Raw genomic sequence first — 15,814 nt, forward strand, 5'->3', positions numbered from 1 at the left:
CGATGACATCTTTATGATCTGGATGCATGGCCAAGAAACACTGGAGACATTCCACAGAGATTTCAACAACCTACACCGCACCATTAACCTCAGCCTGGACCATTCCACACGGGAGATCCATTTCCTGGACACCACAGTACAAATCAACAATGGAAAATTAGACACCACCCTCTACAGAAAACCCACTGACTCATACAGTTACCTACATGCTTCCAGCTCCCATCCAGCACACACCATACGATCTGTCATCTATAGCCAAGCCCTTTGATACAACCGCATCTGCTCTAATCCCACAGACAGAGACCAGAAACTTCAGGATCTCTACCAAGCATTTATAAACCTCAACTACCCACCTGGAGAAATAAAAAAGCAAATTGAAAGAGCCAAACGAATACCTAGAAACCATCTACTTACAGGACAGACCCAAGAAAACCAACAATAGAACACCACTTGTCATCACCTACAGCTCCCAACTTATACCTGTCCAACACATTATCAATAGATTACAGCCTATACTGGAACAGGACACTAAACTCCAAGAAGCTCTGGGAGACAGACCCATAGTTTCCTATAGACAACCACCTAATCTCAAGATGATTCTTACCAACAGCCACAGGACATACCACACTAATACCAACCCTGGTACTTTCCCTTGCAACAAACCCCGCTGCCAGCTTTGTCCACATATTCACTCTGCTGACACCATTATTGGGCCTAACCAAGTGAGTTACAAGATCAAGAATACATATTCCTGCGCCTCCAGAAATATAATCTATGCTCTCATGTGCCGAAAGTGTCCGTCTGCTATGTACATTGGACAAACGTCACAGACCCTTCGCCAAAGAATCAATGCCCACAAAACAGACATTAGACAGGATCACAAAGAAAAAACAGTTGCTTGTCATTTCAACCAGAAAGGACACAGTCTCAATGACCTGCTAACCTGCATCCTACTTCAGAAGACATTCAAATCTGCACTTGAAAGGGAATCCTCTGAACTGGCATTCATGCTAAAATTCGACACTCTCCGCACTGGACTTAACAAAGATCCCAGCTATCTTACACATTACAAAGATAGCTTCCCCAATTATCACCTCTAATACTATTAACTCACAGACATTTCCCCTTCCCCACCTCTAATATCATTAACTCACTGGCATTCACCTTCCCCCCCCCCCCCACATCCCCCTTCTGTTCTGTAATGTGATTTGTCCTTTTCATGTGTGTTCTTTTTTTTAAATTGTATCCTTTGGTATATATGGTTGTGACTATTTTCTTCCATTATTTGATCTGAGGAAGTGGGTCTGGCCCACGAAAGCTCATCATCTAATAAACCATCTTGTTAGTCTTTAAAGTGCTACATAGTCCTGTATTTTGTTTCATTGCTGCTTGGCATCTCAGAGGGGGGGGCAAGGTTTCTAGGTACATGCAAGGGATCTCCTGCTGCTTAGCTTGGGTTAGTCTTAAAGGACATTGCTTATTAAAGAAGCTTCTATTACCTCTTGAATGTTCACGTTGCAACTCATTTGGGTTATGTATGTTCCCCTGCTTTAACCGTGTAAATAACTATTGTTTCCTTTCCCCATTCAATAAATCTTTAAATAATTGATTACTGAATTGGCTAGAAGTGTTGTCTCTGGTGTGAGATCTAAAGTGCAACTGATCTGGAGTCGGTGGTTCTTTGGGACTGGGAGTAACCAGAATATTGCTGTGATTCATAGGGCAAGGAACCATCTATCACAAAGGCAGGCTCACTGGGAGCACCCAAAGGAACCGTCTGTGACTCCATGTAAAGAAAGTGACAGGGCAGGAGGAAATTGGTGAAATCTAAGTACAGAACTCACATCTGGTTTGGGGTTTGTGCCCTGTTCTAACAGTCTGCCTTGACGCACTCATGTTCTGAGTCACTATAGCCCAGCTCCTCTCTGCTCTCTCTTCTTCAGTAAGAACAAGGGGCACCCAGTGAAATTGGGAAGCAACAAGTTCAAAAGTAATAAAAGGAGAAAGGGGCAGGGGATAGCAACCCTTTTGCTTTGGGACACAGGGTGAGCCCGAAGCACCCGGGACATTTCCCTGTTGGGCATATTAGAGCACAGCCCTCATTTAAAGCACTTACATTTTCCAATTCCTGTATTCCCAGCAAGTCTCATTCCAGATCTGGCTCTCTTTAGGCCTTGGCTGGGAGGGAACCAAGGGTCATGTGGATTTCAGTAGCTCAGTCAGTGCATGTGGAGACCTTACCTGCAGTATTGAACTTGGGGCTCTATACCGTTGTCCCCATGTACTCTATGCCTGCCTCTCCTTGATGGAGGCTGCAGAGCACCACCACTCCCTATGGAGACTGCGGTGCACCCACCACTCCCCATGGAGACTGTGGAGCACCCACCACTCTGCATGAAGACTGTAGAGCACCCACCACTCTGCATGAAGACTGTAGAGCACCCACCACTCCCCATGGAGACTGCAGAGCACCCACCACTCCCCATGGAGACTGTAGAGCACCCACCACTCCCCATGGAGACTGTAGAGCACTCACCACTCCCCATGGAGACTGTAGAGCACTCACCACTCCCCATGGAGACTGTAGAGCACTCACCACTCCCCATGGAGACTGTAGAGCACTCACCACTCCCCATGGAGACTGCAGAGCACCCACCACTCCCCATGGAGACTGTAGAGCACTCACCACTCCCCATGGAGACTGTAGAGCACTCACCACTCCCCATGGAGACTGCAGAGCACCCACCACTCCCCATGGAGACTGTAGAGCACTCACCACTCCTCATGGAGACTGTAGAGCACTCACCACTCCCCATGGAGACTGCGGCGCACCCAGTATGTTAGATGTGGGAGGGTAAAAAGGAAAAGAAGTTGACCCCTTCTGAGAGATCCATTGGTATCCAGGCACAGACCTCACTACAACCTGCTTCATATGCTCTGTCCACGAGAGACTCAACCACAGTGGCTCCCTGACCAGGGCAGCTGGGTTTTGATGCTGAATGTAGGCCCCTGGAGCACACCAGGAAATTGCCGAGCACAGACATAGGGAGCTGGCTGCCCACTTAACTGCTGATTAACCCTGGCTAAGTGCTCTCTGTTCAGTCCATTCGCTTCTAATTAGCATCCTAATCCAAATTAGCTATTGCTTTGTAGCACAGAGCGGGGGACTGCTCAGCAGCTGACGCTGGAAGAGGGGGCGGGGGAAGCGGGGACTGGCCTGGGCAAGAGAGCTTCAGCACGGGGAGCACATGCTCTCCATGTGGCTGGTTTGGGTCCAGTTCAAAAGGCAAGGGAAGCAAGGCAGCGGCTGCTCCATGTCCTTTCCGGGGGGCTATGTGAATGAGGTGGCTGAGACCCAGGCCCAGCTGTGCTGCTAGGTGCGCTGAGACCGTCAGCTCAGAACAGGAGGCCGATACCCACCAGCCTCCCATGGACTTAGTTTGTACCAACACCTCTGGCTTCACCTCGACCTGGCTCAGCTCTGGGGCCAGCACAATCAACCCTGCCCAAGTGAAAGACATGCCCACGGATTAGCCCCTAGGGCATCCCAACTCCAGGTCACAGGATGCTGGCTTCTATTAGCTCAATTCCTGGTGTGCTCCCTTGGATGTCATTACCCACAATGCACTTCCCACGCAGAATGACTGAGCAGCATTGGACTTATAGGGACTCACTGAAGGGCTTTGGGACTGTCTGCACATAGAGCTCCCTTGACAAGGGCATTGCCCTACGGGGGGCAGCCCCTGAAATTACATCTTTGTGAATAACTGTGGCAAGGAACAGCTCCACGGAGAGGCACAGTGGTAGGTGTGGGGCCTGCATGATCTGCAAGCTGGTTCTATGAAAGGGCAGAGCAATTCCTTCTCCAGGGTGACAGGTTGGACTTTCCATCAGTACAAAAATTCACTGAACTTGAACATAGGAAAAAAAACCAAACCCTCAAGATGGCAGAGGGGTAGGAAGAGAGAATAGAAAGGGAAACGCTGTGCTGTGACTTGTCAGAGCCCGAGATCTGGTGTGGCTAGCACTGATGTCTATGGAGTCATCTTTCTTGGTGTCTCTTACAGCTAGCTGGGCCTCTGACTATGAACAGGGAGTGCATAGGAGCCTGTGAGACTGGGGGGTGGGGGGTGCAAAGGGACGGAAATGCTATGAAGACAGCCATTTGGAGTCCCATGTGTCTGTGAAATAAAGTCCCTCACAGAATGGGGCAGAAAAATTGAGCAGTTAAGGTCAGAAACCACAACTGCTGCTGCACAGGTGACTGCCTGTCACATCCCAAGACATGGATTAGTGGGCATGAAACAGAACCGTGGCCTGGTAGCTCCTTTGACATTATAATGCCCCAAGCTAGAATCACTTCCCCTTCGCTGACACATACGCATGTCTCAGGTGCAGGGTAGCATCTTGCACAGCAGGGGGGGCAGGAAGTGAAGAACTCCTCGACAGTCAATAGATTCCAGAACCTGATAGTGCACATGTGGACTGTTGAAAATCTCTTGTGGGGACCTTATGATGAGGAATGCTTCCCAGCCTCTACCACTTCTCCCCGGAGGCTTTCAAGGCACTTTTTAAATAGTGACAAACTAGACTTCTCATTCCCTCTATGAGATAGGGAAAGTTCATCTCCATGTTACAAACGAAGAAACCATAGCACAAAGGAAGGGACACATCTAAGGATGGAGACAGTCAGAGACAGAGCCGGAAATAGTCCTGACTCCTAGTCCCATGCTTTAAAATAGAAGACCATGCTTCCACTCTGCAAAGCCAAACAGAAAGACTGAAGAACCTCTGAAGAGGTAAACCAGTTTCTCTGGGCCCTGAGACTCCCCAGAAAACAGTTCTCTGAAAATATCTGCACAATGGGCAGCAACAATCCCCAAAACTTACAGAATGTTATGAGTCATTAGGAAAGGAACAGATAAGAAGACATAAAAGATCGTAATGCCAGGGTCCCCACATGGTGGGGGGAAGGGAGAGGGAGTGAGGGATACACTTTACCAGGGCCTGGAGGCCCTGGGGGCTCAGTCCAGGCTATAAACTGTGGTATGTGTGTGAGAGGGGGCCCATTTTACAAGTTTGTACCGGACCTGAAAAATTTAAGCTTAGACTGTGCATAATACCACTACATAAATCTATGGTATGCCCATACCTTTGAATAATGTGTGCAGCTCTGGTTGCCCCATCAGAAAAATAATAGCAGAAGTGGAAAAGGTACAGAAAATGGAAATAAGCAGGGGTTTGGAGCAGCTTCCACAGGGGTGTTCAACTTAGAAAACAGACAATTTAGGGGGGATAGCAGAGAGGTCTATAAAATGGTATGGAGAAAGTGACTAAGGAAGTGTTATTTACTCCTTCTTATAACAACACAAGAACCAGTGCTCACATAAATGAAATGAATAGGCAGCAGGTTTAAAACAGACCAAAGGAAATATTTCTTCACATAATGCACAGTCAACCTGTGGAACTCCTTTCTAGGGAATGTTATGAAAGCTGAAACTGTAACATGATTAATCCCCCCCCCCCCCCCCCCCCCCAATAATTTCATGAATGACAGGCCAGGATGGTCAAGGATAAAAATCCCATGATCTGCTGTCCCTAAGCTTCTGACTGCCAGAAGTAAGGAGTGAACAACAGGGGAAGGATCACTCAAAACCATCTTGTTCTATTCATTCCCTCCGAAGCCCCTGGCAATGGCCAGTGCCAAGACAGGATACTGGACTAGATAAACCATTGGTCTGACCTAGTAAAGCCGTTTTCATATTCTTATAAAATAATATTTGTAATGATCCCCTTCATTGCTGAGACGCCAGCATTACCCTGCTGGCTGACCCAGAGAGCGTGAGACAAACCCTGCCTCAAAATCCATCCACCTGGCTAGGATCCTGGTTCAGCAAAATGAGGAGCAAAGGTTTCCAAATTAAACCACTGGGTTAAATATTGAACACAGTATGAGTTGTTAAGCTTTGCAGTGGTTGCAGCTGAAAATGCCCTGGTATTTATCCCTTGGCACAACCACTCACCTGGGAGTGGCCGTCGGCCATGACTATTAGCCCCGCCCCTTTAGAAAAATGGAACAGAGGGTTTCATGCCAGGCATGGAGGAGTTCAGATATTCAGGCTTGTGTAGGGCACGTAGAGCAGGAAGTTATTCAGAGTTAAAGACAACAGGAGCCAGAGAGTGATTGTTACATATTACACACATAGGCTATATATGTATTGGTTATTGGCAATCTGGTTTCTAACCTCCAAGTGCGTGAAACTTAAACACCCCATCCCCTCCCGCTGGATTGCTGTTGCTGTATAACCCCAGCACCTGCCTTTGTAACCATGCCCCATCATGCATGCATGGCTCAACATCATTACTGTCATATTAGGCAAGGCGAGAATATACATGAAGAAATAATTATATTAATTGACACTCCGCATCTGTAAATTAATCACCATTATGTGTGCCCTGGATCAGGCTGCCATGGGCGTTAATCACCTCATCTTTGCCTTTCACTCCAGAGAGCTGGGCATTCAGGAGGGAATTCAAAGAGGAAGGAAGGAGAGTTAAGGGCAGAGAGAAGCACTCTGCTAATCTGAGAAGACAGGTGCTCCAAAGGGTGGGGTGCCAATCTGGGGTATTAGCTTTGCACCATGGATACAGAGCCACCAGCTTTCATGATCATATCGGCTATTTTTATGCTGCTGTTATTTTTTTGGAAAAAGTTACGCAAATTGTGAACCGCAATTTGCGTATTTTTTCCCGAAAGAGGCCTTTCTCATATTTGGCCTGTCTACACGGGGCCAAATGTGGGAAAAACCTCCTCTTTCAGAAGAGCCCTTATTCCTCATAAAACGAGGAATACAGGGCTTTCAAAAGAGCATGCCCGCTTTTTTGGAAACTGATCTGAAAAAGCAGATGTGTTCCTGGACGTGGCAGAGGTATCCCGGACAAAACTCTATAGTGTAGACATAGCCATTGATAACCATCAGATATCCCTGGAGGAACTGCAGTACTTGCTTACATGGTAAGTACCATGAGGAAAATATTGAATTCTTTTAACTCATTTTCGCAGCTGGATACAAGGAGGAGGATCCCGCACTATGGGACAAGCCTGGTGACTGTGGACTGCCAGCCAATGCTCTGTTGACAGGGCGACCTCTGTCCTAGCACTTATACCTTGTCAGGTCTCCTGTGATTCAGTTAATAGGGCTTCCACTAAGGATGTTAAGAAGCGGATAATTTGCTAATCGTGTAGTTGATAGCATTTTTATCGACTACATGAATAGTCGATAAGGAAAGAAGAGCTCAGTTCCGGCTCACGATGGGTCCAGGAGCTACCCCCTGCTGCGGCTCTCTCTTTAAATGTAGTAAGAACCAGACGGGTAGGCAGCTACTACATTTAAACTGCAGAGCCGCAGTGGGGATAGCTCCCAGACTCGCGCCAGACTGCCTGCCCGGCTGGAGCAGCCCCTGGTAGAGGCAGCAGTGTGGGGGAGAGGGACACCTCAGCACCTGCTCCTGCTTCCGCAATCTCCCTCCCCTGCTGATACTGATACAGAGGCAGCAAGACAGGAGGGGTGGAATGCGAGTAGTCTAGGCTTAACGGTTAGTCGGCTACCTGCTTACATTCCTAGCTTCCACCCCTCTCTCCCAGGGGGGATGATCCCACCACTAGTTTTAACCCACTGCAACCTCTCTAAACAATCTTCTCTCAAGAGCTCTGGGCACCATCCTATTCCAGGGAAACACCTGGGGCCTGATTATTCTGAGATGCTGACACAGTGGGTGCTCAAGGGACATGATGGGTGCTCAGTAGCTAAGAAAAATCAGGCCCTGCAGCCAGTTCCTAAAAGCTTTGAGGTGGAAGCGTGTCCCTCAGAGGGAATAGCTGGAAGAGAAATGACTAGACAAAAGGACAATGCTGGGCCAATAAAATAAGGAATAAGGAGCGTGAGCATTTGCAGGGAAAGAAGACCAATACTGTAAAACGTTCTCCAACGCCCTGCAGGGATATCGGGCAGCTCCCTTCCCAATTCAGACCAGACAGGGGTAACTTTGAAAAACCCAGACCTTGTGGGGACAATGCTGATACCCCTCCTGGTGGCAGTATGTGGGTAAAGTTAGAAGAGCTGTGCTGGAGGTCATACGCACACCAGGTGTGTGGGGGACGCATTTCTTTGGTATATTTCTTCTGTCGACATGAAGAGCTACAACAAAGAGTATTTGTCGGTGGAGTGAACTTTCAGTGCTCCTACATTTCATTCTGTTTCAGGGGAATGGACCTGGCAAAGCCACCTCTGCCACCCAGCACCCCTGGCATGGCTGCATCTCTCCATTCTCTCTGGCAACTCTGGTAGCTGCTGGGGCAGTCCCAGGCAACTAGCGCTCAGTGAAGTAAAAAATAAAACCAGAGGCCTCAGTGCTTACCTGCCGGATTGGGATAGTTAATCGCTGAGGAAAGAAACAGAAAACAAGAGAGTTTAGAACAGCATTTGTTTTCCCCATGGAAAAAACAAAACCCACAATAAAAGCAATCCCAAACATTGAGAAATGTGGCTAGTGCCCAAATCACCCACAGCTTCCTCACAGACTCTGAGCTGGAAATGGGAAGACACCAAGGTATGTGGGTTCACAGTTCTATTTTCAAAATGGAGACAGAAGCCCAGAGGCAAACCTTTTGTTCAAAGGGTGTCCCTGGATTTGTGTCTAGGCTGATTCTTTGGTGGAATTCTTTGGGAATGGGAAAGCTGGTATCTGATAGGGAAACCAAGACAGCTTGCTACCTGGTAGAAAACTGAGGTAGCCCCTAGGACAGGATCTGCCACCCTGCAGGAAGTCAATAAGGCCTAAGTGGTAGTGTGCAGCTAAAGGGGACTGGAATTTCTAGGGAAACTGAGGCACCACAGTGTCCCATAGGAATGGAAGGTTGTGCAGAATCACATGGAAATGGGATAGGTGGGTTGTTCATGCTGAATTGATGGGACTCAAACTCCTGTATGAAACTGAGAGGGCAACTATCCGACGGCATATGAAAGCAGGTTGGTGTCCTGCGGGGGGGGGGAGCAGTAGCTGGGGGTCTGTCCAGTGGCCTGAGGAGAGAGGGCCCTGCATTCCAGAGGGGTTAGGGCACAGCTCCAACACACTGGCCTCTCAGCTATGAAAAGATCTGTGGAATGAACTGCTTCACCCCTCCTCCCCAATCCCACCCTTCTTTGCGGCCAGTCTAGCTGGAGCACCCTGCCTGCTGCTGGTGGCCTAGCACGCACAGGTGCTGAATATCGTCCTCAGCAAAAGGGGCTGTGTGGTCTGACTGGGAACACTGAGCTGCGTACGACCGGAAAGCAAAGAACATAACAACGTCAGATGAATCCCACCCTCTGCCCTCCGGTGTTTGCATGAGGTCCCGTGGTGAGGAAAACTGGGAAGTGATGGCACTGCCTCACCATAACACAGTTTCACCACGAGACTCCCCCTGTGATCACCACTCTAGAAACAACCCCACAACTAACCCCTCCCCCTAGAAAGGGACCCTGCCACTGCTGCCTTGGGTGGGAAGTCGGAGGAGATACCTACGTTCCAGGTACTGGATGATGCGGGCAGCCATATCACCAGCCCCAAAGTTTGTGAAGGGTGTCAGGCGGACCTCATAGCTCTGAGGAACTTTCAGGTTGTGCAGGGTGTGCTCCAGTAACAGGCCTTTCTCCATCTTCTTCACAGGAATTACCGTTTGGACAGTGCTCCTCTGGTTCAGCTGCAAGGGAGAAATAAGAGCTCATGAAATCAATGTTAACAGCATCCAGACAACGAGCAACTGAAAGACTCTGTGTGACATCTAGACCAGGCTTCTGTTCCCTCCCAGCCAGGCAGGGTTGCTCCTTATAGTGAGGGCCCTGGATCTACTGCCATGGCAGTAGAAGTCACTCCTGGCCACAGACCTGTGCTCCGGAATCTCAGCTTTCATTCAAAAGAAAAGAAACGTGTACCCTTCTGGGTGGGAAGATAACCTTGAAAATGCAACTGAGTGCAAACCGACGCCTACCTGACAGCAAAACCTGAATCACTGGTTCTAAGAACAGTCCCATTCTTCTCAGTCAGGACCCATGGATGCCATAACTCCATGCCCATGGAATATGGCTTTTCCACAACAGGGCAGAGAACTCAGCATTTTGTCGGCAGATTTCATTCATGGCTGCAGCAAGACGCACTGAGCATCAGGTCACCCAAACATCTCTATTGGATGAGCTTTACAGGTCAGTTGGGTAAGCCCAGTACTCTTGGTTTGGCACCATAGTTTCCCTTCTCCCTTCTTAAAGGAGGAAGAGGGACTAGAGACACTTAGGAAAATGAAAAAGGAGAAAGCACCTAGATCAGATGAAGTCACTGGAAAGGGACAGTATCAGGAATTTTACAAGTCCATGCCATGATCATCTGAAGAAAGGGAAAATGCGGAATGATATAAAAGCTTTGTAGCACCCATGCTGCAACCTAGAGGAGATGACGTTGTGTGCTAATTATCGCCCACGTAAGCACACATCACCTGCTGAAAAGGGATTGGAGAAGATTACTGAAAAGCATCTGAGAGGAACAGTTACAATGTGAAAGGGCTAGCATGGCTTTAGATGGAGAGGAACACAGGTGGTGTCATATTTGTTCTATGAATCCCGATGGAAACATTCAGGCTACGTCTACACTGGCACCCTTTTCCGGAAATGCTTAAAATGGAACAGTTTTCCATTATAAGTATTTCCGGAAAAAGCGCGTCTACATTGGCAGGATGCTTTTCCGGAAAAGCACTTTTTCCGGAAAAGCGTCTGTGCCAATGTAGACGCGCTTTTCCGCAAAAAAGCCCCGATCATCATTTTCGTGATCGGGGCTTTTTTTGCGGAAAAGAAATCTGTGCTGTCTACACTGGCCCTTTTCTGGAACAGTTTTCCGGAAAAGGACTTTTGCCCCAATGGGAGCAGCATAGTTTTTCCGGAAAAGCACTGATGATTTTACAGTAGATCGTCAGTGCTTTTCCGGAAATTCAAGGGGCCAGTGTAGGCAGCTGGCAAGTTATTCCGGAAAAGCGGCTGATTTTCCGGAATAAGTGGCCAGTGTAGACACAGCCTCAGAGAAAAGAGATAGCAATCCGTGCTGGTCTGAATGGACTTGAAGAAGGCATGTGATTGTATGCTAAAAGAATTGCTTTGCAACAGAGAGATGTACTGGAAGGATATGGCCACCTTATCCAGGCTACGTACGATGAAGTGAGCACTGCAGTCAAAAACCCAAATAGGGCAACAGGAGTGAATGTTCAGTAAATGCTGGCTTACCCCAGAGATTTGCACAGAGTCCTCTTTTTGTTTGCAGTTGTGTTGGGTGTGATCAGTGAGAACAGAGGAATGGAGCTGCCTTGAACAATGTTCACTGATAACTTCATGGTCTGTGCAGAAGACCACGTGATCCTACAAACCACCACTGAACTGGGGCAACACAGTTGACAGTAGCCAGGACTTAGAGTGAGCACTGGTAAGACTGAGGCTATGATAGCTGAGGGAGGAGGGCCTACCATAAAGGATAACACAGGCAGAAAGCTGAGGAGAATGAATGAATTGAAATAGCTAGGTGGGCAATGGTGTTCTCCTGACTGATGTGCAGCATTGTACCAAAGCTGCATGGTGCAAATACAAGAGCTGACCCCTATTTGCTGTGATGCAGATCAAAGGTAGAGTGTACAAAACTGAAATTTGAGCCATCCAAATGCACAGAAGAGAGACCTGGCCTATCACAAGACATGAAATCAGAACAGCTGGCGGTTCTCTCTGGGGGTAGTGGGACAAAGACTTCACACACTCCCCCACCCTCAGACCAGTCAGGGTCTGTGGGTGGGGAAGAATGGAAGCGTCCTGCCCCCGCCTCCTTCTGCCTAAGGCCCTGCCCCTACTGAGGCTGCCGGAGGCCACTTCAAAAATTTCTGAAATGGCTCCTGGTCAAAAACGATTGCCCACCCCTGCTCTAGCCCCTCACTGACAAGACACTGAACGCACTCAGAATTCAGGACAGTGGCTACCACCAGAGTTTCCTTAGGTCAGAGCCCTGGACACTCCTGAGGTAACTCAGACCCTGTCCTTCACCAGTTTGTTTGGCCACAGCTCCCACAAGAACATTGAAAAGACTGGTCATTGCACAACCCTGTCAAGCTTCTGGAATTGGTGCAGCCATTTTGATTCCCTAGCACGTAACCCTCCTCTTGTACCTGAGAGACCGATCCAAGCATGACCTGGATGCTGAGATGCTGTCAGGGTCCATCTGCCTGGGTGCTCACTGGGTGTTGACCCAGCTCCCATTCAGCTCGGCCCTCCTGGGGTGCATATGGCACCAAAGTGGATTGTTACAGTCCTGAGCTGGAGCTCACTGAAAGGGGGAGCCTGATGCAAAGGCTCGGGACAGCTCCTGCTTTAGGTCTGGAGTGCCTCAGTCCCTGGGGGGGGGGGGGGGGGGGGGGGGGGGGGGGGGGGAGTCGGCCAGCAAGGAGAAAGCAGCTAGGAAACAGGGACCATTTCCCTGTTCTAGCCCTTCCCCTTGGTAGAGAAACAGACAGAAAGGCAGGACTGGAGAGCAGCCTACAGCTGGAGCTATGCACACTTCTGGACACTCTGACTGGGGAGGCAGTGGGGTGATCTGAGCTGCCTGGCTTTCTACCAGATTGGGTAGAGAGCCAGGTTGATTTGCAGAACCCCCCCCCCCTCCGCCCCAACCCCCATTAAATCCCCAGCACCACTTCCTGCAGCATTCCTATCCACAAGCAGAGCCAATCCGGCCCCACTCAGCTTGCATGGCCTGGTGTGATCGAAGCCCAGCAGGCACCGGGGTGTTTGCAGATCTCAGCTTTTCCCTGGACACAACAGGGAAGGGAGAAAAACGGAGGCACAGGAGCAGGTTTGCTCTACTCAGTTTAAGTGTTCGAAATCCTGTGTCATTCCCCACGCTGTCCCACAGACACGCCCTGCCCTGGAGAGGCCCTTGCCAGGCAGGAGAGGGGGAGTTCATGAACTGTGGCCCATTCAGACTTTGGCTTCTCCGCTGAGAGTGCCCATGGTGGGGCCAACTAGTGCTAAAATGTGGTGGCAGTTTTTAGGCTGTGGCCCTTTGGGGACTTGAGCAGGTCCTAGAGACCTGTAGTAGAATACCCTGAGAGACAGCTACAGAACGCTTCACATTCCTACAGCCTGGAGGCCTCGGGCTGTTCTATTCATCCTCATGCAGTCTCAGACGAGTGGACCCCAGTCCTGTAAGGGACTGTCCGCTGCAGCCCCACCACTCACTAAGCACCCCCTCCATAGTTCCATGGCCTGGGACAGTTTTTGGAAGTAGGCCTGTCTATGCATGAGCAGCAGCACAAGTCCAAACTTGCTACAAAGTGGGGAAGGAGGAAGAGGGGCCATGGCAAAGGCCCAGTTTGAAGTAGGATTGTAATAGTCTAGCCGATTAACAGAGTAACCAATAAGCAAAAGCTTTAGGTTAATGTTATAGACCACATGCATCCCCCTGCCCCCCCCACATTGCCAGTAAATTTTTTGGCAGGCTGGCCAGAAGCCTGGCTCAGTTCTGGTCCAGAACCTACCCCTGCTGTGGGTCTGCATTTAAAGTGTGTTAGGAGCCAGGTGGGCAGGCTCTCACTGGGTCCAGGAGCTCAGACCCCCTTAGACAGGGGCTGCTGCCACCCCACGCTGCTGCCTCTCTCTCAGAGGGTATGTCTACACTGCATTCCTCTTTTGAGAGAGGAATGAAAATGCAGATGAACGAAATTGCAAATGAAGCGCGGATTTGAATTTCCCGCGCTTCATTTGCATAATCATGTCCGGGCGCTATTTCGAAATACCCTATTTCGAAAAAAGAAATGCTGTATAGATGCGGTTATTTCGAAAGAAAACCCTTCATTTGAAATAACCCTTACTCCTTATAAAATGAGTTTTAAGGGTTATTTTGAAAGGATTTTTTTGGGAATAACCGTGTCTAGATAGCGTTTCTTTTTTCGAAATAGGGTATTTCAAAAGAGCGGCCTGCTTCGATTATGCAAATGAAGCATGGGAAATGCAAATCTGCACTTCATTTGCAATTTCATTTGTCTGCATTTGCATTCCTCTCTCGAAAGAGGAATGCAGTGTAGTCATACCTAGAGATAGCAGCACTGGGCGACAGGCAGCTGGCCCACAAGGGGAGTGTTTCTTTAAACTGGCTCCCCTCATGGATCAGCTCCTGCCTGGCACCCTGCACTGCTGCCTCTGATACAGCGGCTGCCAGCCCTGCCCCTGGGGACTATAGAATAGTCGACTAACCAATAAACATTCATGAGGTTACTCAATTATCCAATTAACCCTAGATATTTAACATCCCTAGTTTAAAGTGTGAGACTACAGTGTGAGTAAGACCCAGCACTGGTTCCAGGCAGCCTCCGCCACCCCTCTTCTCTCTCAGCTTGGAGCAGGTGTTTGGTAGCAATGACTGGCTCAGCCCAGCAGACAACCACAGGAGGGCCAAGGTTGGATCGAGCTCTCAGGAGTGCTTCCACCCAGGACTGATGGCAGCAGCTCTGTGCAGAGCAGGTTACAGCTGCATACAGCCGTCTTGGAGCCGTTTCTTTATTCTTTCATTGCAATGCCATGCTGACCCCTCCATTCTCCCCATAACCTGTGCCCTCCCTCCCCCCATGCTGCTCCGGTTCTGTGTCTCCGTTCCTTGCTCCTGCTGTCCCAGCACTGTGGCCTAATCTCGCTCTGTGCAGTGAGCAGCACACACCGGCATTAAGGCTAGGGAAATGCTGCCCCCCTTATTAGAAATTCCCAGGCCTCGGTAGAGGGGCGCACGCAGGACTCAGCAATGAGCTCATTCATCACTGGGCGTGGGAAGCTGCCAGTGCAGCCAGAGCCAGAGCAAACAGCAACACGGTCTCATTTCTGCCTTCACCTCCTTTCATTTACAATAATGAGAATGAAGGGAAAATAGACCATTCCCAGCAGCCTCCACATACTGCTGCAGACACTGTGGGGGCTGATGAGGTGGGGGGAAATCTGTAGAGTATGGTTCACAGTGCATGGGAAGAGTGAAGCCACCCACACAATCAATAGGTTGTGTGCACACTTATACACCCTCCAGCATTCACAAGCACACGGACACATACGCAGCCACGAATATCTGCAAGCACATGAATGCACTGTGATGCTGGCAGATCAGATGCCAGCTTACGCCAAGGTCCTCCCCCTTCACCACTGAATACTGAAAAATACATTGCTGGATGCCGTCTGGCTCAACTGTCTCTTAATACTGTTAAAATAGATACTAGAATTAGAAATAAGTGTTTAGTGTTCATACTTTATTGAATGCTTGTGAGTTGCTACGTGCATTAATCTCACTTATAACATCTGTGTCCCATATTGTAAGGTAATATTTGAGCAGCTTTGTTGGAAGCTGCTGAGGTCATGGAAATCACCAGATAGGAGATACTACATAGCAGAAAGTGCTGAGCTGCAACAGTAAGTATTACATCCTGTCCAACAGGAAAGGTCCATCCTCCCCAGAGAGATGATGATGAGACGTGAAAGAGGACAAAAGATGTTGGTTGTTCTGCCCTCCCCGTTTTGAAGACAAATCATGAAAGCGCATTTTCCCCCATCAGCTGAATTTGCAGCTCAGGGCACAAGGAAGGAGGAAATAAAAAACTTAACAAAAAGAAACTGCATGTCTATGCTGCTTCAACTGGGGCGGGAGGTTACTATGCTTAAGCAAGAGCTCCCCACTGCTTAGCCTGGGTTAGCCCCAAAGGACATGTGAAGCTTGCTTA

The 15,814-nt window shown here is 49.0% G+C and overlaps 1 protein-coding gene across 2 annotated transcripts in view; it reads right to left on the minus strand.

The window, feature by feature from the left end:
• Positions 1 to 15,814, minus strand: part of MDGA1 (MAM domain containing glycosylphosphatidylinositol anchor 1) — a 246,221-nt gene that overhangs the window by 42,464 nt on the left and 187,943 nt on the right. For both annotated transcript variants that reach the window (XM_006126531.4, XM_089777407.1), the window contains 2 exons: positions 9,565 to 9,742; positions 8,419 to 8,442 (listed from right to left, as the gene is read on the minus strand). In XM_006126531.4, the coding sequence (XP_006126593.3) occupies positions 8,419 to 8,442; positions 9,565 to 9,742 (202 nt within the window). The remainder of the gene's footprint in view (positions 1 to 8,418; positions 8,443 to 9,564; positions 9,743 to 15,814) is intronic.

This window comes from Pelodiscus sinensis, chromosome 3 (genome assembly GCF_052426305.1).
Source record: "Pelodiscus sinensis isolate ZL-2025 chromosome 3, ASM5242630v1, whole genome shotgun sequence".
Taxonomy (NCBI): domain Eukaryota; kingdom Metazoa; phylum Chordata; order Testudines; family Trionychidae; genus Pelodiscus; species Pelodiscus sinensis.